The 22,777-nt window shown below is 55.9% G+C and overlaps 2 protein-coding genes across 14 annotated transcripts in view; one reads left to right on the top strand and one right to left on the bottom strand.

Moving 5' to 3' along the window:
* The window catches only part of Pcsk4 (proprotein convertase subtilisin/kexin type 4), a 35,827-nt gene extending 29,873 nt beyond the window's left edge, over window positions 1–5,954 (bottom strand). Inside the window, exon 1 of the mRNA XM_013505058.1 lies at window positions 5,865–5,954. Coding sequence (XP_013360512.1) covers window positions 5,865–5,954 — 90 coding nt within the window. The remainder of the gene's footprint in view (window positions 1–5,864) is intronic.
* Plk5 (polo-like kinase 5) lies at window positions 5,935–15,208 on the top strand. Of its 13 annotated transcripts, XM_013505281.1 has the most exons (16): window positions 5,935–6,503; window positions 7,600–7,713; window positions 7,853–7,969; window positions 8,766–8,895; window positions 8,974–9,061; window positions 9,149–9,244; window positions 9,761–10,054; window positions 10,467–10,665; window positions 10,780–10,906; window positions 11,026–11,102; window positions 11,612–11,696; window positions 12,240–12,317; window positions 13,594–13,750; window positions 14,163–14,368; window positions 14,435–14,556; window positions 14,843–15,208. In XM_013505281.1, the coding sequence occupies exons 1-16, from the start codon at window positions 6,396–6,398 to the stop codon at window positions 15,074–15,076; spliced, it is 2,232 nt and encodes a 743-aa protein (XP_013360735.1). In that variant the 5' UTR covers window positions 5,935–6,395; the 3' UTR covers window positions 15,077–15,208. The 13 variants fall into 13 exon arrangements, with proteins under 13 accessions (XP_013360735.1, XP_013360743.1, XP_005406017.1 ...); XM_013505289.1 differs by lacking the exon at window positions 9,761–10,054 and having other exon boundaries at window positions 5,937–6,503; XM_005405960.2 differs by lacking the exon at window positions 9,761–10,054 and having other exon boundaries at window positions 5,940–6,503; window positions 14,239–14,368; window positions 14,446–14,556.
* The last annotated feature ends 7,569 nt before the right edge of the window (window positions 15,209–22,777 follow it).

The raw sequence follows: 22,777 nt of genomic DNA, 5'->3' as shown, positions 1-22,777 counted from the left end.
TTCAGGCTGGCCTTGAGCTCACTTCGTAGCCCAGGCTGGTCTTGAACTCTCAACAATCCTGCCTCAGCCTCCCTAGTGCTGGGATTACAGGTGTGCACCAGGCTGGCTTAGCCTTTCTTTTTTTTAAACCTAATGTCCTTTTCTGGCTCAGGATCCATATGACGCTGAGTCCCTTCTGTTGTAATTAATGAAAAGACCCATGCAGGGGAAGGATGCATTGTTCCTGTAGAAATCCAGCCAGTTCCAGTGCCCGTGCAGCCCCCAGATGCTGCTAGAGTTGATCAGTGTTCCTGAACTGAGGTCAGTGCTGGTCCAAGGGGGGAGAGGACGCAGGCGAGGGATCCCCCGCTGGAGCTGCACCTGCAGAGGCTGCATCCCCAGGGGCGCCGGGTCCTGAGGGTGCCTCCTGTGTCAGCAGGGACATGGGCAGCTCAGGCTTGACTGCTGGGGACACAATAGTGACAAAGAGGGACCCAGAACCTGTGGGTGAGCTCCTCCTACTCTGGTAGGACAGAAAACCAGCAAACCTGTAAAAAAAAAATATATCAAACAAAATTTTATGGGACCATGACATAAACAGACACAGGTCAGAGCTGGGAATCACGGGTAGCCTCTGGAGTAAAGGGATACTTCCCTGCTTGACTCCTTAAAAGTGACCAGGAGTAGCAGGCAAATACTCAGGGGCAAGGAAGGCTCTGGGAGGAGGAGCAGCATGTGCAAAGATCCTGGGGCAGAAGCAGCTTGGTATAGGCTGGAGCAATCAGGCTGGGAGAGGAAGGGGTGGGCTGGAGGCCATGAGGGCCACACTCTGTCCCCTCCCCCAGGGATGTGGCAGCATGGCCCGCCTATATGATCATCTCAGGATGGGCTTGGGCTTCAAGGAGCCAAATGGTCACCAGCTCCGACCCTGTTCTCCAGAATGACTCTCAGCACCAACATCCCTGCAGTAGGTGCTAACTTAGTGACCTCCCTGGATAAGGCTGGCCAGAGGAGGTGAAGAAAGGGGAGCTTGGACGTCAGGAAGGGAACAGGGAGGATCCCCCCAGGAGCCAGTACTAGGAAACTGAATCCAGGGCCTTGGCACTGAGCCACTCCCAGCTTTTTTTTTTTTTTTTTTTTTAAATTTTGAGACAGTATCAGGCGAAGTTGCTAAATTGCTCAGGCTGGGCTTATAATTTGCAATCTTGCCTTGGCCACCCAGAGGGCTGATATGACAGGTGTGTGCCACCAGGCCAGCTAGGGAACAGGAAGCTTTCAGGAGGACTGGAATGACTTGGCCAGAAAGATGGAAAAAAAGAGGGGAAGTGTGGCAGAGGGTGAGAGAGACGAAGCTTCCAAAGGAGCTGGCCCCGAGGGCGCTGAGAATCCAAGCCACAGGGGGCAGCTTTGATCCTGGGGCTGCAGGAGCTCAGAGGACCTGGCCACAAAGTCCAGGTGTCCCCTCCACCCCTGCACTGGGGCTCCTCCTGCAGCCCGGCCCTGCCGGCTCCTCTGCTCCTGGAGTGCTGCTCCCTGGGGACGGTGGCGGCGGCTGAGGCTCACGAGTCCTGGCCCGCAGGACACCACGAGTGCTCACCAAAGGCCAGGAGACCAGCGTGGACCTGGGAGCTGCTGCTGCACAGTCCTGGTGCCCTGTAGAAGGAGGCGGGTGCGGGGACCCCATGCCAGCCCCGTGAGCCTCCGGGCCTCTGGGGACCTGGTGCCCGCTGGCTCAGCAGCCGCCTCCACCTGCCGCAGGTATTTTGAGCGAAGCTACCAGGCACTGCTTCTCAGAAATGTGCTGAGTCTGGGGAGTTATCCCAGGTCAGCGGGAGAAGGGAGGCTTGGGAGAAACAGGGCTCACATGGGGGCTGAAGGCAGCGATGGGAATGGTACGGGCAGACAGCCCCCCACCTCAGGGGGTGACTGACTCTACAAACTACCCTGACTCTACAAACAGCAACCCTGGGCCCAGCACACTGATCTGCCTTACTTTCTCCTTCTAAAACGAGGGTCTTAGTGGCCAGATCCGTAATCTTAGTACTCAGGAGGCTGAGACAGGAGGATTGCTGCTACTTCGAGGCCAGCCTGAGCTACATGATGATTTACTATCTCAGAGAGGGAGACAGAGACAGACACAGAGACACATGGACACAGAGACAGAGAGACAGAGACAGAAACAGAGATAGAGAGAGGCTTAGAAATGGGTTTGGGGAGGAAGAAAAATACAGTGCTTTTTACTTTTTTATTGTGGTGACAAATATGTAACATAAAACGCGCCATCTTAGCCATTTTAAATGCACAGCTCAGCGGCATGGAGCACATTCACGGGGCTGTGTAGCTGTCACTGCCGTCCACTTCCAGAACATCCCATTACCACAGCAGGAAGCCCCTTCAGTCCCCATAGCACTTACCTGTCCCCTCCCCGCCCCGGCAACCAATTCCACTTCCTGTCCGGATTTGCGCGTGCCGGGCGTTTCGTGTCCACAGAGTGCACGCTGGGTGTCCTCTGTATGTGGTGTCTCTAAGTGTGGTGTCCTCAAGGTCCCTCCACGCTGCAGGGACTGTCACACTCTGACTGAGTGACTTCCCAGCGTGAAGATGACCTCACTAGGTTCCTCGTCCATCCATGGACACCTGAACTGCTTACACTTTTGGCTGTTGTGAATTGTGCCGCCATAAATGTCTCTGTTCATTTTATTACAAAGCTATTTCAGCCAGGCGTGGTGGTGCATGCTTGTAGTCCCAGCACTCAGGAGGCTGAGGCAGGAGGATTGTTGCAAGTTTGAAACCAGCCTGGGCTACAAAGTGAGCTCAAGACCAGCCTGAACTGCGTAGCGAGACCCTGTCTCAAAAAGAGACACACACACACACACACACACACCAAAGTCTATTTCATTCTCAAGTGTGGATTTCAAGAAATGAAGTTGAGCTGAGGGTAGTGGTGCACACCAGTTATCCCAGCTACTAGGGAAGCTAAGGCAGGAAGATTGTAAGTTTGAACCTAGGCAACTTAGTGTCTTAGCAAAACCCTGTCTCAAAATAAAAAACTAAAAAGGGCTGGAGCTGGAGCTCAGTGTGAAGGACTGAGTTCAATTTTCATTACAGAAAGAAAGAAAGAAAGAAAGAAAGAAAGAAAGAAAGAAAGAAAGAAAAAGAAAAGAACTGAAGTTGGACATCCTGTTTTCCCTTCCCTGGTCTCTAGCGCGAGACCCCCATTCCTTTGGAGGTGCAGGTGGCCTCTGCTTCATTTCTGGGGTCTCTGCGCTGCCCGTGTGTGGGAAACCTTCTCCTGGACCCCATAGCCAGCCCCCAGCCCCACTTTGTTTCCTTGAAGGGAGGTGAAATTTGCATCACACCCATGTCACGCAGCCCCTCCGTGAGCCGTCCTGTGACATTTAGCGCACCCAGACCCCGAAGCAGCCGCCCCAGCCCTTGATGCCCGTGAGAGGCCCTCGGCGAGGAACACTGGAGGATCCACCCACAGCTGCCCCCTGAAATTCCGGCCAGGCTGGGGTGGGCGGGGAGCACAGGACTAGGGGCAGCTGGCCAAGGAGGGCGGGGTTCCCGATAACAGGGGCGTGGGCCGCCACCTGGAGGCCCCACTCCGAGGCAGAGGCTGGGCCAGAGAAGCCCAGCGGGCAGCCAGGAGATGTAGGGCTGGTCGTGTGTGGCATCAGCTGATGGCTGGCCGCAGGGCTGCAGGCCAGGAACGCTCCTTCTGTTCCCCCTCAATGCTTCTGGCCTCGGCCACCTGCCCAGCTCCAGGGCCAGGCCTGGCACCGCTCCCTGGGGCTGCCCGGGAAGGAGCTGGGGGGACCATATGGCGGGGACAGGGCTTCTGGGTCCACCCTGCCCAGAGCCCAGGCAGGGCTTGGCCACTCACAGCCCTGCCCAGTGGCCAGGAGCTCACAGCGGCTCTAAGCCTTGTTCTTCCTCTCCGTCACTCGGGGCTAAGAATAGCCCAAACTTATGGGCCAGCTGCTGCCCAGAAAGGGCCTGGCTACCTCATGGTGTCCCACACGCCTTCCCTGAGTCCCAGCTTGACTAAGTCTCCACCCTCTCCTTGTGATACCTTAGGTAAACTGCTGTCATTTTACGAAGAGTGAAAGGAGTCTGTATACACTAGGTGCTTAATAAGTACCTCACGGAACCATGGGGGGAGGTGTATTACACAGTAGAAACTGATTTTCTTTCTTCCTCTGTGTGTGTATGTGACATAGGAACACCCAGGGCCTTTACACTGAGCTCCACCCCCAGCCCTTTTTAGTTTTTATTTTGAGACAGGGTCTCCCTAAGTTACTAAATTGCCCAGGCTGGGCTCAAACACTGCAACCCGCCTGCTTCAGCCTCCCAGAGTACTGGAATGACAGGTGTACACCACCACACCCAGCCCCAGCACCTCCCCCCCCCTTTTTTTAATTTGTTTGTTTGAGGCAGGGTTCCACTGTGCAGTTCAGGCTGGTCTTGAACTCACTTTGTAGCCCAGGCTGCCCTCAAACTTGCAGCAATCCTCCTGCTTCAGCCTCGAAAGTGTTGGGATTACAAGCGTGTGCTACCCTGCCGGGCTTCTTTTTTATCTTGAGGCAGGGTTTTGCTTAGTTGCTAAATTGCTTAATGCTGGGATGGCAGGCCGTGCCGCCTGATTTTCTTAATGGATGCACCCGGAGGACTCCAGAGTCCTGGTGATGCGGTGGCTCAGGCCATGTGCCCTGGAGCTCTCCACCCGCCCCCACCTCTGCACCTGCTCATTAGCTGGGTACATGGGCTCCCTGGCCGTAGCCAGCGATCCCGAAGCAGCCTTGGAATCCTCTGCAACCTGGTACTGAGATCAGAGCCCCACAAAGGACCTCTTTTTTTTTTGAGACAGGGTCTTTTTACGTTACCTTATGCTACAAGCTGAGGAACATGTCCAACAGCGCCGTGTTTGCCCGAAAGGTGGCGCCTCTCCATGGGAGCGGTGCAGGGGGTCTGCGCCCCAGGGGGAAGTTAAGGCCCTCACCATCCCTCCCTGGGCTCCGTGTCCCACAGAAGACCCTGCCTCAGGTCTGCAGGCTGGCCTCCTACTTGTGCTGATCCTCCTGCCTCAGCCTCCTGAGAGCCACCATACTGGGCTAGGACCTGAATCTTGGTCCATCAAATGCACTGTGCCCAGGGGCCCCCCGCACCCTGACGCCCCCCATCTGACACCCCACGTGGATATGTGACCACACAGAAGGTGTCTCGTGAACTCGGTGGTGTGGGTCGGCTGGGTTCTGAAATCTAGCCTCTGGAAAATTCCAAGGCCTGATTCCTGCCACAAGGAGCCCTGCTAGCCCCTCCCCATGCCCGGTGTTATGTAACATTCGGGGATTAATCTCGAGCTGTCCAGAGGCGGCCGCCTGGGTCACATCCAGTGCTGTCCCTTCCTGAGGTCCCTGGGCCCCTGTGTGCTCCCCTGGGAAATGGGGACGGGGCAGGGGTGGTAGCAGCACTTGGCAAGCAGACACCCCCAGCTCAGGGATATCTCCACCCTGCACTGTGGCACAAGACACAATCCGCGGTGTCCATCTGTCCTCCATTTTTTTCTTCTCTGGCAGTACTAGGGATTGAACTCAGGACCTTTGCGATGAGCTACATCCCCAGCCCTTGTTATGTTTTATTTTAATTTTGAGATAAGGTCTTGCTAAGTTGCCCAGGTGAGACTAGAAATTGCCATCCTCCTGCCTCAGCCTCCCAGAGTATCAGGACGGCAGGTGTGCGCCATCACTACCGGCTCCGCATCCTTCTCAATGCTGACTTGCACACATGTATGACACCCCCACCCCCCCAGTGCCCCGGCCCCTGGCGTCCCCACACTCCCAGCCCTGCCTGCTCGCTTCCTGCACTGCCCTCACTCCCCTCACCGCCGGCTGCAGCCCTAGCCGTTCTGGGCTCCTCTCCTGCTCTAAATCCTGCCATGGCTTCCCAGTGCCCGAGGTGATCAAGGGCCACATTATGCTGTGGGGCTCAGGAATCACCCACAGAGAGGACCCACAGTTACTTTCTGGATCACTAGACTTACTCTGGGGAGAGCCCCACGAGTTCCCCACACGTATCCCTGTTCCCTGGGAGGTCTTCAGAGAAAAGCAGTGAAGGACTCCAGCCTCAGTTTCTTGCTCGATGAAATGGGCTCAGTGAGTCCCCAGGTGCAGGACTGAACAGACCAGCGGGCCTCGCGCCCTGGCACTGGACAGTCCGTCCCCGATCGCTGGACCCTGCGGCGGAGGTGTCCTGCCTGCCCGGTTCCGGCGCACCTGTCATTCCCGGGGTTTCTGTCCCTGGAGTGTCCAGGCTCCGCCCCTCTCCTCCCCCCTCACCAATAAGACGCGCCCGGGTTGCGCGGGCCCAGAGCCACAGCGCTGCGCTCGGTCCGGCTGCGCCCAGGCCCCGCGCAGATGGAGCCCGCGGCCAGGCGCCGGCGCAGGAGTCGTCAGCTGGTGGCCGCCTTCCTGCGCGACCCCGGCTCGGGGCGCGTCTACCGGCGGGGGAAGCTTATCGGCAAGGTGGGGTCATCCACCGCGGACCGGACCCCTGGCGAGGGGCTGGGCCTGATGGAGGGGACCGGGCGGGGCCGGGAGTGCGCGCGGGGCGACGCAAAGTGTGTGGCGCCCCTGCGGGTCGTGCGCCTGGCTTTTGTCCCTGCGTGTATCGCGCGTTCCGAGAGTTTGGGGTCCGGCGCGGTGTCTGCGTGGCTGGGCGTCCGCGGATGCGTGGCGGGAAGCCGTGGGTGGGGCGCGATATCTGTGGGTTTTGTGTCGGGGCGGGTGTGTGCGTGCGTGTGTGTGTGTGTGTGTGTGCGTGTATGTGTGTGCGCGCGCGCCTTCGTGCCTTTGTATGAGTCTGTCCTGTTGTGTGTGTGTACCTCACCCACATCGTATGTCTGTGTTTTATGCTTTTCGCGTGTCTGTGGAATGTGTGTGTCCAGAGGTTGAGTTGTGTCCAGATATTGTGTCCTGTGTGCAGCTCCTGCGCTGTGGTCCCTAGGCTTGTGCGTCTGGGTCTGGCTATGTCTGCTTGAGTGTTTTGTGTTCCTGTGATGCTTTGTGTGCCCATGGGTTGTGTCTCTGTGTGTGCATCCTATGTTCCCGTGTTGGGTTGTGTGACCAGGTATTAGTGGTGTGTGAGCTGTATGTGTCCTACTCCAGTGTTGTGCATCCCTGTGTTGTGTTGTGTATTTGTGCATCCACGGGTTCTAGTTGTGTGTGTTGTCTTGTGTGTTCATTTGTTCCGTGTCAGGGTGTTGTATATTTTTGTTTTGTCTCCAGATGTTGTGTTGTGTGTTTATGTGTCCATGTGTTGAGTCTCTGGGTGGTATTGTGTGTCCAGGTATTCACTGGGTTGTGTTCATAGGTTGTGTGTCTGGTCTGCTGTGGTCCATGGGTTAGTGGGTTAGGTTGTGTGTGTTGTGTGTCTTTGAACCTGTGTGTGTCTATGTTTGTGTTGTATCTAGGTGTGAGCTATGCATACTTGTGTGTCCACATATGTGTGAAGAGGCTGGGCCCTGTGGCCCCATGCCCACGCTGGCTTGCACACCCGAGGCCCCGTTCTACACACCTGGGCACACCAGGGCACACCTGGGTGCACCTGTCCCCTCCACAGGGTGCCTTCAGCCGCTGCTACAAGCTGACGGACATGTCCAACAGCGCCGTGTTCGCCCTCAAGGTGGTGCCCCGCAGTGGGAGCGGTGCAGGGCGTCTGCGCCCCAGGGGGAAGGTACGGCCCTCACCACCATCCCTCCGTGAGCTCCGTTCCCAGAGAAGACCCTGCCTCCCCTCCCGCGGTGGGCATGGCGCATGTGGGGGGGCGCCCTGCGGGGTTCCCTGAGGTCCCCATGTGCGGGTGGTGCCCACAGGTGGAGCGAGAGATCGCTCTGCACAGCGGCCTCCGCCACAGCAACATCGTGGCCTTCCACGGACACTTTGCCGACCGCGACCACGTGTACATGGTGCTGGAGTACTGCGGCCGCCAGGTGCAGTGGGGGCGGGGGGGATGTGTGCGCATGCCCAGTCTCGCCTCCCTCGCCCATCCGCGCCCGGCCCTGTCACTCCTTCTCTCCCTCCCTCGCTGGTTCCACCTGTGCCCATGTTGAGCTCTTTGAATGCCCTCTGTCCGGCTACCAGTGCTTCCTGGGCCCACAGAAGGGTATCTCTGGGCATCTTTTATGTCCTTGTGTGGACCTAGGCTCTGCTAACAACTCACCTGGCACACCTGTGTTCACCTGTGTCCAGCTCAGGTCACGTGTGGCCACCTGGGCTCATCTGAACTTTTTGTTTTGGTTCTGGGGATTGAATCCATGGCCTTTGCCCTGAGCTACACCCTCATTCCTTTTTATTTTTTTATTTTGTGCCAAGGTCTGGCTGAATTGCTAAATTGCCCAGGCTGGGCTCAAACGTGTGGTCCTCCTGCCTCAGCCTCCCCGAGCGCTGGGATGACACAAGTGTGCCACCTCACCCGGCTTCCCCTTCATTGTTTCTGTGTGGCCCGGTTGAACTCACCCATGGCCAGCTCTTCCCACCTGCACACACCTGAGTTTACCTCTTGCTGTTGGCTCAGTTGAACTGAGTTGTGCCTTGCTAGAACCCCTTGAACTTAAATATACCTGGGCTCACCTGTGCCCATCTGTGCCCACCTGTGCCCACCCCAACCAGTCATGCCTGCCTCTGCCAACTTGCTCTTACCTTGTCTTCTTGGGTGGGTCCCTTGGGCTCACTCTGCTCCCACCTGTCCCCGCGGGGGCTGGCGCCCCTCTCTCTGGTCCCCTGCAGTCGCTGGCCCACGTGCTCAAAGCGAGGCAGACCCTGACGGAGCCCGAGGTGCGCTATTACCTGCGGGGCGTGGTCAGCGGCCTGCGCTACCTGCACCAGCGGCGCATTGTGCACCGGGACCTGAAGCTCAGTGAGTCCGGGGGCAGAGAGGGGCCCGCAGGGAGCTGGAGACCACGTCCCCCTCACTCCGGGGCTCCCCAACCCACAGGTAACTTCTTCCTGAACAACAGCATGGAGGTGAAGATCGGAGACCTGGGGCTGGCTGCCCGGGTGGGGCCCGGGGGCCGCTGCCACAGGTGAGTGGAGTCTGAGAGCCCCTCTGGGCGGGTCAAGGTCTGGCATGAGGGCCGTGCCTTCCTACAGCCTCATTCTTCCCCTCCCAGAGTGCTCTGCGGGACCCCGAACTTCCTGGCCCCAGAGGTGGTGTCCCGGAACGGGCACACGTGCCAGTCGGACATCTGGGCCCTGGGCTGTGTCTTGTGAGTGGGGTCCCTGGCACACTGGGGCTGGGGGACGCGGGAGGACTGCGGGGGCGGGGGCGGGGACCAGGTGGGCCGGGCATGGCCAGGTGAGAGTGCTCAGGGAAGCAGGAGTGGGGGCACGTGTGTGGTGGCACAGGCAGGTGGGGACACACATCTGCCATCATTGTCATGTGCAGGATCAAAATATGCAGTCCGGGGGCCGGGGATATAGCTCAATGGTATAAGCGCCTGCCTGGCAAGAGCAAGGTCCTGAGTTCAATTCCCGGTATCCCCCAAAAAGCAAAAAAACCCAAAATATGCAGTTCATATCTACATTTTTAAGACGTATTACAGTAAAAGACGCATTGTTATACGTTCTCATCAAATCCTCACTTCCACACACTTGGTCCGTGGTGCTGGCCACTTTCTGAAGCAGCTCTGGAGAGTCCTCTTCCCTGAGCGTGTTTTTAAAAAATTATTATTAAGTTTATTGGTACGTTTAAAAAATATACATAACGATCACTTTCATCACAGGGACTTGGCATCTGTACATGCGTCATCACAATTCCTCCTTTTAAGAGGTGGGATCAGAAATGGTGACCGCTGCAGCCGAGCGCCACCCAGCGGAAAGGCAGCTCATAAACACGGGGCGCTGCCTCCACCCACGCTATGCACAGGATTTCCCACCATGAACTTCTGGTTCTCCCTCACAGTCAAAATGGCCATGAGAGGAAAACGTTTTGAATCCATTCAGGACATAGAGGCAGCTGGGACAACACAACGAAAGACCCTCATGAAAGAGAGCGCCAGAGCTGCTTCAGAAAGCAGGCAGGATGGTGGGATAAGGGTGTTGGGAGTGAAGTCTCCTTGAGGGGCTTTCATGGCAGTGTGTCCTTTACTGGGATCAGTTTTTAAAGTCTAAACATTCACCCTCTCTTTCAGTCACACCTCAGGGGGCTGCAGGTGTGCGGGGACAGGTGCGCGCGTGTGCGAAGTGTGGGCGGGCGAGAGACCTGCGCAGGAGAGTGCGTGGGAGCCGCGTGGGTTGGGATGGGAAAAGTGTACACTGGAGAGCCCCTGTGGGCAGGCAGGCAGCGGCGGCAGGGGACTCACCTGGTACGGTAGGACACAAAGTGTGTACAGAGGAGGTTGTGCGGGTAGGCATGGCCAGGTGTGTACAAGTAGGTGTAAGCAAACCTTGCACACCCAGAGCGCTTTATTTCCACCCTCAACTGCCCAGGTACACGGCGCTCACCGGCAGTCCGCCCTTCCCTGTGGCACCCCCCTCGGAGATGTATCAGAGCATCCTCGATGGCCGCTACCCAGAGCCTGCCCACCTGTCGCCCAGTGCACGCCACCTCATTGCCCGCCTCCTGGCACCCAACCCGGCCGAGCGGCCCAGCCTGGACCAGCTGCTCCAGGATGACTTCTTCACGCAGGTGGGGGACGGCAGCTGGGTGGCTGCAGCCGGGGTCCCCCTCCTTCCAGCAGAGCAGATGATGGGGATTTGGTCCCACAGAGCAAGGGCTGACCCCAAATACCTCTCTTGGAAGGGCTTCACCCCAGAGCGCCTGCCACCCCATTCCTGCCACAGCCCCCCCAATTTCGCAGTCCCCCGGCCTCTGGACAGCCTCTTCCGGAAGGTGGGCCGGCTGCTGCTCGCTGAGTGCCGGCTACCCCGTGAGTACTGCACCCCGCAGCGTCTCTGCGTTGGTGGTGGGCGGGAGGTGCGGTGGGGGATGCCTCCCCTCTGCATGAGGCCCTGGCTCTGTCCCCAAAACGTGTTCCTTCTCCTTCAGGCCCCTTCACCCCCAAAGAGGACTCCGGTGCAGGAGCAGAGGGGCTAGAACCAGATCCCATGGAGCGGGGCGGTGAGGTGAGAAATTGGGGGACAGGGACCCTGCAAAGCCCCCCATGTGCAGGTGTATGTAGGTGCACACTTACGACCCTACCAGTCAGGAGGCGGAGTCAGGAGGATCTGCAAGTTCAGGGCCAGCCTGAACTGCACAGTGCGTTCAAGGGCAGACTGAGCTATGCAGTGAGACTGACTCTAAATAAATACACACAGAAAGAAGTAATTAAATAAAGCCCCCTGCAGGCTTCCTGAGCTCCAACGGAAGCTCTGACCCTCCGAGGGTCCTGTCCTGACGTCCTGGGGCTGAACCCCGTGTCCAACTCTGGCCCCAGTCTGGGGCTCTCGCTGCTGCCTGGTTCCCACCCTGGGCTCACGCCGTCCACTTACTGAGTCCAGTGCATGGGTTTGGGGCAGCTCATCCCCGTAAGAACCTGGTTGCTCCGGGCGCTGTGCAAGGTGGGTGGAAGGAGGGGCCTGAACGGGCCAAGGGGGCAGGGCCGGAGCCCCTCACTTCTGCTGCTCCCTCAAAGGTGGCTCTATCTGAGAGAAGGGCTCCCGACCCCGAGGGCCCTGTGCACCTGCTCACGCAAGGGGCCCTCCGGAGCGACCCGGCAGGTGAGTGCGCCCTCCGTCCTCGTGGGGACCATGGCAGGCAATGGACACCTAGAAGTGGGGTTATGAGCGGTGTCTCACCAGGGTCACAGCCCCTCTCTTGGCCTCAACTTCCCCCGTGTATTATGGGAATGATACCTGAAATCCTGGGTTTAAGCTGAGATTTTCCAACCAGGTGTGGTGGCGCACACCTGTCATCCCTGCACTCAGGAAGCTGAGGATTGCTGCAAGTTCGAGGCCAGCCTGGGCTACATAGTGAGTTCAAGGCCAGCCTGGACTATGCAGCAAGACCCTGTCTCAAAAACAAAAAAGCAAAACAAAACAAAACAAAAACCACAAGATTTCCTGGCTGGAGGCTGAGGCAGGAGGATCACAAGTTCAAGCCCAGTCTATGCAATTTAGTGAAACCCTGTCTCAAAATAAAAATTAGAAATGGGGGGGAGGGTGAGATTTTCCTGGATGCAGGAGTCCAGAGCGGCAGGTTGGAGGGGTCATCTTGGTGGGAACCCAGGCCTGTGAACCCCCCAGATAGCTCTGTCCCCCCAGGCCCTGAGGGGAGCCCACGGCTGGAAGTGGAGGCGGCCATCAGGAAGCTTCAGCTGTGCCTGAACGCCGGTCCTGCGGGTAGGAGCCCGGCCCAGCCCAGGGCTTTGTTTTCGTGGCCCCGCCACAACTCCCCTGGGTGTTTCAGGAGCTCCTCAGGAGGCTGGGAGGTTGTGAGCGCGTTCTCAGGGTGCAGCGACTCCCCGACTTGCTCGGCCTCTCTGGGGGCCGCCTGGGGCAAAGAGGAGACCCAGGGCCGGGGAGGACTCAGCTGGGAGCCTGGCCTCCACGCTGTGCCGCCCCTCCTGAGACGGACCTGTTCCCCAGCAGCCCTGGCCCTCCGCACTCCCTTCAGCCTCTGTCCACTCCTGCCCTGCTCTGAGGAGGGCCCTAGACCCCAGCTGGGAATCAGCACCCCAGGGCCTTGTCCTCAGGATGCCCTCCGTTTGGCTTCTACTTTTTTTTTTTTTTTTTTGGTTTTTGGTTTTTCTCCGGTACCGGGAACCAAACTCACGACCTTGCGCTTGCCAGGCAGGCGCTTTTGCCGCTGAGCTAAATCCCCAGCCCCTACTTTTTGTTTTTGATCCTTGCAGCGCTGGGCACGGAACCTGCCGGCGCTCACCACTGAGTAATACCCCAGCCCTTTTTTAAAATTTTATTTTGAGACAGCATCTTGCTTAATTGCCCAGGCTGGGTTCAAACTTGCAACCTTCCTGCCTCGGCCTCCTGGGGACCTGGCATTGTAGGGACCTGTGTCACTGCACACAGCTCTCTATTAACTGTTTAGGAATCCTGGGTTCATTGTTGTCATCTGTAGTTTCCCTGCTGTGCTGGAAAAAGAAGTTAATCCACTTGTCCAACTGTACCAACATAAAGCAACTCTTACTTTTTTTTACTCTTACTTTTGAGGGCAAAAATTTTAAATAAAATGAAGCAACATCTCAGAGTGCTGTGCACATAGTGACTCAGAATTCCTCGTTTCCAGTGGTGTCTCAGGACCCCAATGGCTCCCGTGGAAGGGACAGTCAGCAGACCAATCCTTAGACTTTTGCCCACACCTCCTCTGCCTCCTGGTTTGCTGTGACAGCTGCCGGGACTCTGGGAGGCTGAAGCAAGAAGATTCCAAGCTTGTGCCCAGCCTGGGCAACTTAGTGGCTTAGCAACACCCTGTCTCAAAATAAAAAATAAAGAGCTAGGGATGGAGCTCAGTGCAGACACCCTGGGATTGGTGCCCAGTAGCACGCGCACACACACACACACAAAAGCACCCCACCCCTCTATCCAGGCTATGCCTGTGGCTGCTGACCCTGCTGAGACCCTAACCTGACCCTGCATCCCATTCCATCTCTGTGCCCAGCCACATGGGACCCCCCAGGGGAGCAGCAGCCTGTACTCTGTGCCCCCATGTGGGTGGATTATTCCAGCAAGTACGGCTTTGGCTACCAGCTGTCGGACGGAGGCAGTGCAGTCCTCTTCCGAGATGGTACCCACATGGCCCTGCGCCCCCCAGGAAGGTGAGTTCCGGGCTCCTTTGCTCTGGAGGACCAGCTCCTTCCCTACGTTTTTAAAATCCCATTAATTCCTCAAGTATTTATTAAGCACCCACTGTACACCTCTGCAGGGGTTCCTGCCTGGCAGAGGAGAACAACCCTAAACAAATGAATGACTAAGTTGATTTCAGGTAGTGCTTTTCTCAAGGGAATAACCAGGTGAGGTGGCAGGGTAGGAGGCAAAGTGACTGTCAGTAGCATGGCCCAGGAAGGTGTTCCGTGCAAGTGCTGGTCAGGTGAGATAGGAATAATAATAAGGAGCCTGTCACCTCAGCATGATGGGAGGCTGAGGCAGGAGGGTCTCAAGTTCCAGCCTGGCCTGGATAACTCAGTGAGTTAGCCACAAAAATAAACTAAAAAAAAACACTGTCCAAAGGGGTGCGGCTGGACGGGAAGGTGTGCACAGGCCTGGGGCACCTAGGACAGAGACACACACACCCCCTCACCTCCAGCCAAGTCTGCTACCTGCCCACCCGCGGGAAGCTGGAGTTGTTCACCCTGAGGGACGTGCCAAGCTGGCTTGGTGCCAAGCTCGCTGTCCTGCGGCTCTTTACCTGCTACATGCAGAGGCGACTTCGAGAGGTGAGGCCAGGGCCGGGGGTGGGGTGTGCGGCGCCTGGGGACCTTGTGGCCCTAGCTTTGACTCAGTCTGTCCGCAGGAGGGGGCCCCACCAGCGCCCCCGCCGCCTGCCGCCCCGGGCCTTTGCCTGCTGCGGTTCTTTGTGTCGCCGCAGGTGCTTCTGCTGCTGTTCAGCGATGAGACCGTGCAGGTGAGGGGGCGTGGGGTGGGGCCCCAGGAAACACCCAGGTCCCAGAGAACAAAAAGTTTTAGAGTACTGGGAGGCTGAGACAGGTGGATTTTAAGTTCAGGACCAACTTGAGCAAAGTAGTGACTTAGCGAAACTTTGTCTCAAAATAAAAGGGGCTGGGGATGGAGCTCCGGGCAATGGCCCTGGTTTCCAACCTGTGTATCGCAAAAAAGAAAAAGGCGTGGGAGTCTCATAGGGGGCCTATGGGCAGGGAAGCCCCTCCCTGCCTGAGTTTCTCTGTCGGTAGAGCCCCGTGTCCCCCGCCCGTGTCCGTGACTGGCTCCCCCCCCTGCAGGCCAGCTTCAGCGGCACCCAGGCCCGGCTGGTGCTGAGCGGGGCAGGCGAGGACCTGCGGCTCACCCTCGGGCAGCCTGGCCGGCCCTGCACCTCCTGCTCGCTGAGCGCCCTGCGCATGCGCGGCTGCAGCCCCGCCACCCGCCAGCGCCTGTGCCTCGCCCTCCGCGTGCTGCAGAGCAGCTAGGCCGAGGCCTCGGCGCCTCGGCGGTGTGGACCCAACTCGGCTCTGCTCCCAGGGCAGGGGTCCTCGCCTTGAGGCATGACTGTTCCCCCAGACTCCTGGGACATGTTCTTTTCTCATTAAAGAAAACTTGGCTGTGAAATTTGTCTTCTGCCTTTTTGTGAGGGTGGAGTTTGGGGAGCCACAAAAGGCCTTCTAAAGCCAACCCCGCATCAGGCATCCTTTCACTCGGGAGGCTGAGGCAGGAAGATCACTGGCACTCAAGGCCAGCCTGAACCACACAGTGAGACGTCTCAAAGAAACAAAAGGGGGCAACCTAAATTGGGGACTCAGTAAACATACCTGGCTGGCCTTTTGGGGCATAGGCAAGGGTGGGGAAGTGGGGAACACACAGGGGATGTTAAAGAAGGCTGAGGGGGTTGGGGCTGGAGATAGAAAATTGTCACTGACCACGCCGTGGCTCCTCCCCCATTAGGGCTTTTTAAATTCTTTTCCTGTCCCGGGGATGGAAACCAAGGCCCTTGCACTGAGCTACATCCCCAGCCCTTTTTTATTTATTTTGGGACAGGGCCTCACTAAGTCACAGGTTGCCCATGCTGGGTTAGAACTTGCAATCCTCCTGCCTCAGCTTCCCAGAGAGCCCACCAGGGCTTTAAAAGCCACAGTTCTCAGCGTGAGTACCTGGGCCATGCTTGGGGGCTTGGGGTATCAGCTCCAGTTGTGATTCTGTGGTGGAGAATGCTCTGGATATGGGGTTGGGAGACTTGGGTTCAAATCCTGGCTTTGCCACTCACAGGCACAGCCAGGCCTCAGTGTCCCCATCTGGGTTTTTTTTTTGTTTTGTTTTGTTTTTTTCTTTTGAGACAGGGTCTCTCTCTGCAGTTCAGGCTGGCCTTGAACTCACTTTGTAGCCCAGGCTGGTCTCGAATTTGCAATGATCTATCTATCTGCCTCAGCCTCCCAAGTGCTGGGATTACAGGCATGCGCCAACCACGCCCGGCTCCCCATCTGTTAAACAGGACATAAACTATATGCCTACGAGCACCATGGTCCCCTGCAAAGCGCAGCTTCTGAGTTCCTTCCCCACCCCACCCCCCCCGCCCTGGACTCATAGTGGACGAGGAACTAATGTAGGTCCTGCCAGCTGGCCCAGGAACATATGTGTGCAGGAGACATGGTGGAGACAGGCATGGTGGTACGCCCAGTTATCCTAGCAACTCAAGAGGCTGAGGCAGGAGGATGGCAAATTTAAAGTTAGCCCATGTGAGCTTTTTTTTCTTTGAGGTACTAAGGATGGAACCCAGGGCCTTTACACTGAGCTGCCATCCCAGCCCGTTTTATTCTTTTTAGGATGGGGGTCTTGCTAAGTTGTTAAATTCCTTAGAATGGGTTCTGCAGTCCTCCTGCCTCAGCCTCCCGAGTACTGGGATTACAGGTGTGCACCACGATGACCGAGTAGCTTATCCTCTAGAGGAGAGGTTCTTCATGGGAAAGGGAGATTCTCCCCTCACCCAGGAGACACTGGGCTGTATCTGGAGACGAGAGTGGCTGCCACAACTTGGGAGCTCCTGGCATGGAGCAGGTGGAAGCCAGGGTTACTGCTCAGCACCTGTAGGGCTCAGGATGCCCCAGAGAGTGACCCAGCCCCAGTGTCCCCAACACCCTAGGGGTACCCTGGGTCCAACAAGAGAACCGAGCCAGGCGTGGTGGCGCACACCTGTAATCCCAGCACTCGGGAGGCTGAGGCAGGAGGATCACTGCAAGCTCGAGGCCAGCCTGGGCTACAAAGTGAGTTCAAGGCCAGCCTGAACTGCAGAGCGAGACCCTGTCTCAAAAAGACAAAAATGGGCCAGGGATATAATATAGCTCAGTGGCACAGCGGCTGCCTTGCAAGTGTGAGGTCATGAGTTCGATTCCTGGTACCACTAAAAAAAAAAGGGAACCGAGCAGCTCACAGACATCAGGTTTAATTCCTACATAGGTTTCCTCTAGAGCATGTTGTGCCCTTCCAGGGCTCCAGCGCAACTTGAAGCCCCTGCCCTGCCTTGCGAGGACCCAATGTCCGCCAGCACCCACCTGCAGCCCAGATGCTGGCGTGGTTCCCACTGGAGTGTGATGCCCAAGGCCACCCAGGGCCAACCCAGGGAACCCACACCTCCCCAAGCTGAGGCCAGCTCCCTTCTGAACCACTTCCTACGCATCGCAAAGCTAAGTGTGCCCCGCCCCCCATCCCCCATCAAGGCTTGAACCCAGGGCCTTCACGCTGAGCAACATCCCCAGCTCTTCCACATTTTTATTTTGAGACAGGGTCTGGAACTCAAGACTTTCCTGCCTCAGCCTCCTGAGTAGCTGGGTTGACAGATGGCCACCACTAGCCTGGCTAATCCTTTTGCTTTCTCTTTGCTACAGAATTGCAACTGAATGGATCAAACTCAATCCTAGCGACCATCCCCTCCTGTCCCCAAATCCCCCGCACTGCTGGGGAAGGCACAGCCCACCCCAGCCCGTCCCTTCTCATGCACTTTCTTCTTGAGGAAAGTAATTCAGACATCAAGCGTATCCCTGCTGTCCGCGTCCACCCTGCGCCCGGACACAGCTGTGCATGCGCGTGTGCAGATCCACCGCGTCACCTTAATGGAGCCATTCGAGGGGCTGAGCTGGCGTATTTTAGGTGGAGACCAGGAGGACTTCGGCTGGCTCCGGGCAGAGCGGGCTTGACATGGCCCGACTGGGGGCGCAGAGATTCCGCCAGCTGCAATGCGCTTTCTAGCCCAAACTGCCTTTCACAGCAGAAGCCTTGGTGAAGAGTGCTTTGCAAACCTGCGATGCAGGTAGCAGGCGCTGCAGTTGCTGTGAGCTCGTCCTTGAAAGCTGCAAGCTCCAGCTGCTGCTGGTGAGACCCCGCACCTGAGGGCGCCGTCTCCCGCTCACCCCTGCGGCGCACTGAGGAGTGTCCTTACTGTGCGCTCTTCAGAGCACTGCCACACCACTCTGGACAGTCCGTCAGACTGCTACAAAGAGCGGTGTTCAGTGGAGCTCTGAGAACTCCCGGGCCCCGGGTGGAGGGAGAAGAGAGCAGCACCTTGAGGTCCTTTTAAGCCATCAAACTGAAGTGCACCGTTTTAGAGGGTACAGCACAGTGAGGCTCAGCGTGCTCACAGCGCAGAGGGGAAGCACTAGTGTGCGTGTTTGGCAGCCCCGGGGACTGGCCCCGGGCAGCACCCTGAGCTCCATCCCCACTCTGAGACAGGGCCTCGCTAAATTGCTAAGTTGCTCAGCTGGGGCTGGAACTTGCAATCCTCCTGCCTCAGCCTCCTGTGGCGCTGGGATGGTTTCATATTTTATCATCACCTTCTGCAAACGCCAAGTCCCACGAGCACTCACCCGTCCCCTCCCCAGCCCCGGAACCCCATGGTGCACTTCCTGTCTCCGGAGTCGCCTGTAGCGGGTGTTTCCTGTCCATGGAGCCCACGCAGTGTGTCCTGCATCCAGTGTCTCTCGCTGAGCACGGCATCCTCGAGGTCCGTCCATACTGTGACAAGGGTCGCAGCCTCCATCCTGTCCTGGCCCAGTGACACCTAGAGTGGGAATGGCCTCACTGCATGCTGGCACCATGGTCATTTGTTTCAAATGATGGAAACATTTTTATGTCCTAATTTTTATGAGCTAAATACAACGGGCAAGCTTCAAATCCTGAGGTATTCAGAGGAAGGTTTTCAGGACCGGGCACGGTGGTACACACCTGAAATCCCAGCACTCGAGAGGCTGAGGCAGGAGGATCACAGTGAGTTCGAGGCCAGCCTGGGCTACAAAGTGAGTTCAAAGCCAGAGACTGCACTACACACTGAGACCCTGTCTCAAAAAACTGAACAAACAAAAAACGCAGCCCAACACGTAGACATGGTCCAGCTGTGTTCCCAGCCAGCGCGCTTGTTTCTGGGGGGGGAGAAAACACGATGCAGCTCCAGTGCAAGTGACTGTCTTGCAAAGTGACCTACCTAGAGTGTTGATTTCCATCTGTCTGTGGGCGTCAGAGCACCAACAATCTGTGACAAGCTCCCACACCCAGAGCCCACAATCATGCTTTATTAAAAATAAACCCACGACAGAATATATTAATTTTCTAACCTCCCGGGCCGATTTTTATTTCTAGGTATAAGAACTTCAACAGACAGGAAAAGCTACCACACCACCCTCGCATTGAAAGTTTCTGGAATATTTTCTTGTGTCTCAAGAAATAAAAATATTAGCCTGATTTGAGTGCTGATAGGTATAGGGGCGAAATTCAACAAATAAATCTCCTGGCTAGAATTTCTTTTTTTTCTGTACTAGGGTGGAACCCAGGACCTTCGCATTTAGGTCCATCCTTAGCCCTTTTTATATTTTCTATTTTGAGACAGAGTCTAATTTGCCCAGGCTGGGCATGACTTTGAGATCCTCCTGCCTCAGCCTCCCAGAGCACTGAGATCACAGGTTTGTGCACCGCACCTGCCTTTTGTTTTCTTTATTAGGAAACCATTTAGAGAAGGTTTAAGTCTGAGGAATGAGGGGGAAATGTTTTCAACAGGAGCAATCTCACCTTTTTATTCCCCCACCTTGAGTTACAGCTGCCCCCCCACACCACCCCTGACTGATCTGCGAGTGCACGTGACACAATGCCTCTTCCAATCAAGAATGACTAAGGCGGGGCTGGTGCAGCAGCAGCCCTGGACTGTTGGGTGCTGCCAAGGTAACGGTGTGTGACAGCACAAGGCTTCTCCTTCTGAGCAAGAGCCCTAGTTGCTGGGTCCTTTCAGCCCAGACCTCACAGGGAGGTTTTAAAATCCCAATGAAGCTGAATGTGGTGGTGCACACCTGTCATCCAGCACTCAGGAGGCTGAGGCAGGAAGATTGCTGCAAGCTCAAGGCCAGCCTGCGCTACATAGCAAAACCCTGTCTCAAAACGACAAAGCAAAACAAAACAAAAATTCCAATTCTATTCCTTTTTTTTTTTTTTTTTTTTTTTTTTTGTCGTTTTTGAGGCAGAGTCTCGCTATGCAGTTCAGGCTGGTCTTGAGCTCACTTTGTAGCCCAGGCTGGTCTCGAACTCCTGATGATCCTCCTGCCTCAGCCTCCCGAGTGCTGGGATTACAGGTGTGCGACACCACACCCGGCCTCTAGTTCTATTCTGACTACATGGTTTGAATATTATTCTAATAAAACTCATGTACACCTGATCTGTATTTTCTGCAAGTCTGAGAACACCTAATTAGTTGAAATAATACTTAAACTTCTTAGGTTGAACCATAAACTCCACTAACTTTCAACAATAAACTTGGGGGAAAACTCAAAAGTAAAATAAAATCCCAGTGAGCCAGGTGTGGTGGCGCACACCTGCCATCCCAGCACTGTGGGAGGCTGATGCAGGTGGATCAAACGTTTGAGCCGGACTGGGCTACTTAGGAAGACCCCGTCTCAAATAAAAATTTTTTAAAAAAATTTGTTTTGTCTTTTTGAGACAGGGTCTCGCTGTGTAGTTCAGGCTGGTCTTGAGCTCACTTTGTAGCCCAGGCTGGTCTTGAACTCGTGATGATCCTCCTGCCTCAGCCTCCCAAGTCTCGGCCGGCCCAAGACAGAGTTTAATTGCACAGGATTGACCTGAGGATGGTCCGTATGCAGAACCCGCCTGGCCAAGGGGAGGCACTCCGGGTGCTTTGTGGGGCTGAGGATGAAGACAGAGGGAGCTGGAAGACTCCGTTTCTCCATCTGTAAAATGGTGTTGACAATTACACCTGCTGCAGGGCCCGCCTGAGGAAAATTTTCCGCTATTTTTTCCTGGTGCAGGGGATGGGACCCAGGCCCTACCTCATGTGTGCTGGGTAGGCACCCCTACTGGCTCCATCCTCAGCCCTTTTTATTTATTTTTATTTTGAGACAGGGTCTCCGTAAAGTACCCAGGCTAGGCTTGCATTTGGGATTCTCCTGCCTCAGCCTCTCAAATAGCTGGGATGGAGGCTGTTGTTGGAAGCAGGGCCCTGAGCATATAGGAAGTTCTCCACCCTTCAGCCGTCATCGGGACTACGTTCGCTGCTGCTGTCGAGGTCGCTGCGCGGGCCAAGTGGGGTTCCCGGACAAGTTACCGTGGAGCCCGGGGTACCTGGAGTGCTCCCGACATGCCAAGCTGGGACTGCCTTTGGGTTTTTGCAACGCCCCCCATAAGCCAGTCCTGGCCTTGTCGCCTTTGGCTCCTGGACATTGCTCCAGCCTGTGTCCAGCTGCTCTGAGGGCACACACAATTTCAAAACTTTAAAATACCCAAGCTAGGGGCTGGGGATACAGCTCAGCGGCATAAACGCCTATCTGGGAAGCACAAGGTCCTGAGTTCAATTCCCGGTACCAAAAATAAAATAAAATAAAATGCCCAAACTGAGCATGGTGGCCTACACCTGTGATCTCAGCTACTTAGGGGGCTGAGGCAGGAGGATCTCAAGTAAAAATCCAGCCTGAGCAACTTAGTGACTTAGCGAGACCCTGTCTTGGAAAATAAAAAGAGCTGGAGGGGCTAGGGCTATAGCTCAGTTTCACAAGGGCCTGCAGGCAAGCACAAGGTCCCGAGCTTGACTGCTGGTATCAAAAAAAGATAAATAAATAGATAGATAGATAAAAAGAGCTGGGGACGGAGCTCAGGGGTGAGCGTCTGCCTAGCACGTGTGATGCCCTGGATTCCATCCCCAGCCCTGCAAAGAAAAAGAAAAATTCAAAGATGGTGGATGTCCTTGTCCTGTGGGTGCTGTTCCAGCCTCTGGTCAGAACCAGGCCACCCGCACCCCAGTGGGCCGACTCTGCAGCCTGCTGGAGTGGCAGAAATAATGCACTCAGGACAGGAAAATGAACTCTCAGATCAAGTTAATCTTTAATGACATCGTGGGTCGAGTGCTCTATGTTTTATTTATCAGTTTATTTTTTACTTTCAACTATTTTTACTTTTAAACATTTATTAATAAATCCAGGTATGAGGGGCTGGGGATTTATCTCAGTGGCACAGCGCCTGCCTGGCAAGTGCAAGGTCGTGAGTTCAATTCCCGGTACTGGAAAAAACAACAACAACAACAAAAAAAATCCAGGTATGGTAGCACATGTCTATCATACAAGCATTCTGGGAGGCTGAGGCAGGAAAATTGAGGAGAGTTTGAGGCCAGCACAGCTTACATAGGGAGACCCTGTCTCAAAAAAAAGCACCTTACAGAACTCAGTAGATAATGGAAGCCTATGGGCCATCCCAGTCCTCAGTTTCTCTGTTAAGAACATTTTGCTCTGTCTGTTCCAGTTATTAATCAATACTGCTGAATTCTTATCAACCATGCTGTGCACTGATAGTTTTGATGTGCACATGCGTGTGTGTGTGGTCCCCAGGGCCTTTGCACAGAGCTTCATCCCCAGCCCTTTATTATCTTTATTTTGAGACAGGGTCTGGCCTAGTCACTAAATTGCCCAGGCTGCTCTCAAACTTTTGATCCTCCTGCCTCAGCCTCCTGAGTACTGGGATGACAGATGCGCAGCGCCACGCTCAACTAAAATCTACATTTTGATTTCCTTAGTTTTCTCTAGTGTCCGTTCCCTGCCACAGGATCTCACAGGGCTTTGGTCCGTGTTGCCTTTGGGCTATGACAGTTTCTCCGCCTTTCTGTTTTGTGCTGACAGGGCTTGTGTGGCCAGCATCTACTT

Source organism: Chinchilla lanigera, unplaced genomic scaffold (genome assembly GCF_000276665.1).
Source record: "Chinchilla lanigera isolate Chin_1 unplaced genomic scaffold, ChiLan1.0 scaffold00094, whole genome shotgun sequence".
Lineage (NCBI taxonomy): Eukaryota > Metazoa > Chordata > Mammalia > Rodentia > Chinchillidae > Chinchilla > Chinchilla lanigera.
This window is presented reverse-complemented; position numbering and strand designations above follow the sequence as displayed.

What these genes read in the sequence shown, in the direction of transcription:
- Plk5 (XM_013505279.1), top strand. Translation starts at nt 7,432, where the DNA reads ATGTTTGTGTTGTATCTAGGTGTGAGCTATGCATACTTGTGTGTCCAC. An exon ending in GTCTGCGCCCCAGGGGGAAG is followed by an intron (nt 7,714 to 7,852) that starts GTACGGCCCTCA and finishes TGGTGCCCACAG; the next exon opens with GTGGAGCGAGAGATCGCTCT. An exon ending in TCAGCGATGAGACCGTGCAG is followed by an intron (nt 14,557 to 14,842) that starts GTGAGGGGGCGT and finishes CTCTGTCGGTAG; the next exon opens with AGCCCCGTGTCCCCCGCCCG.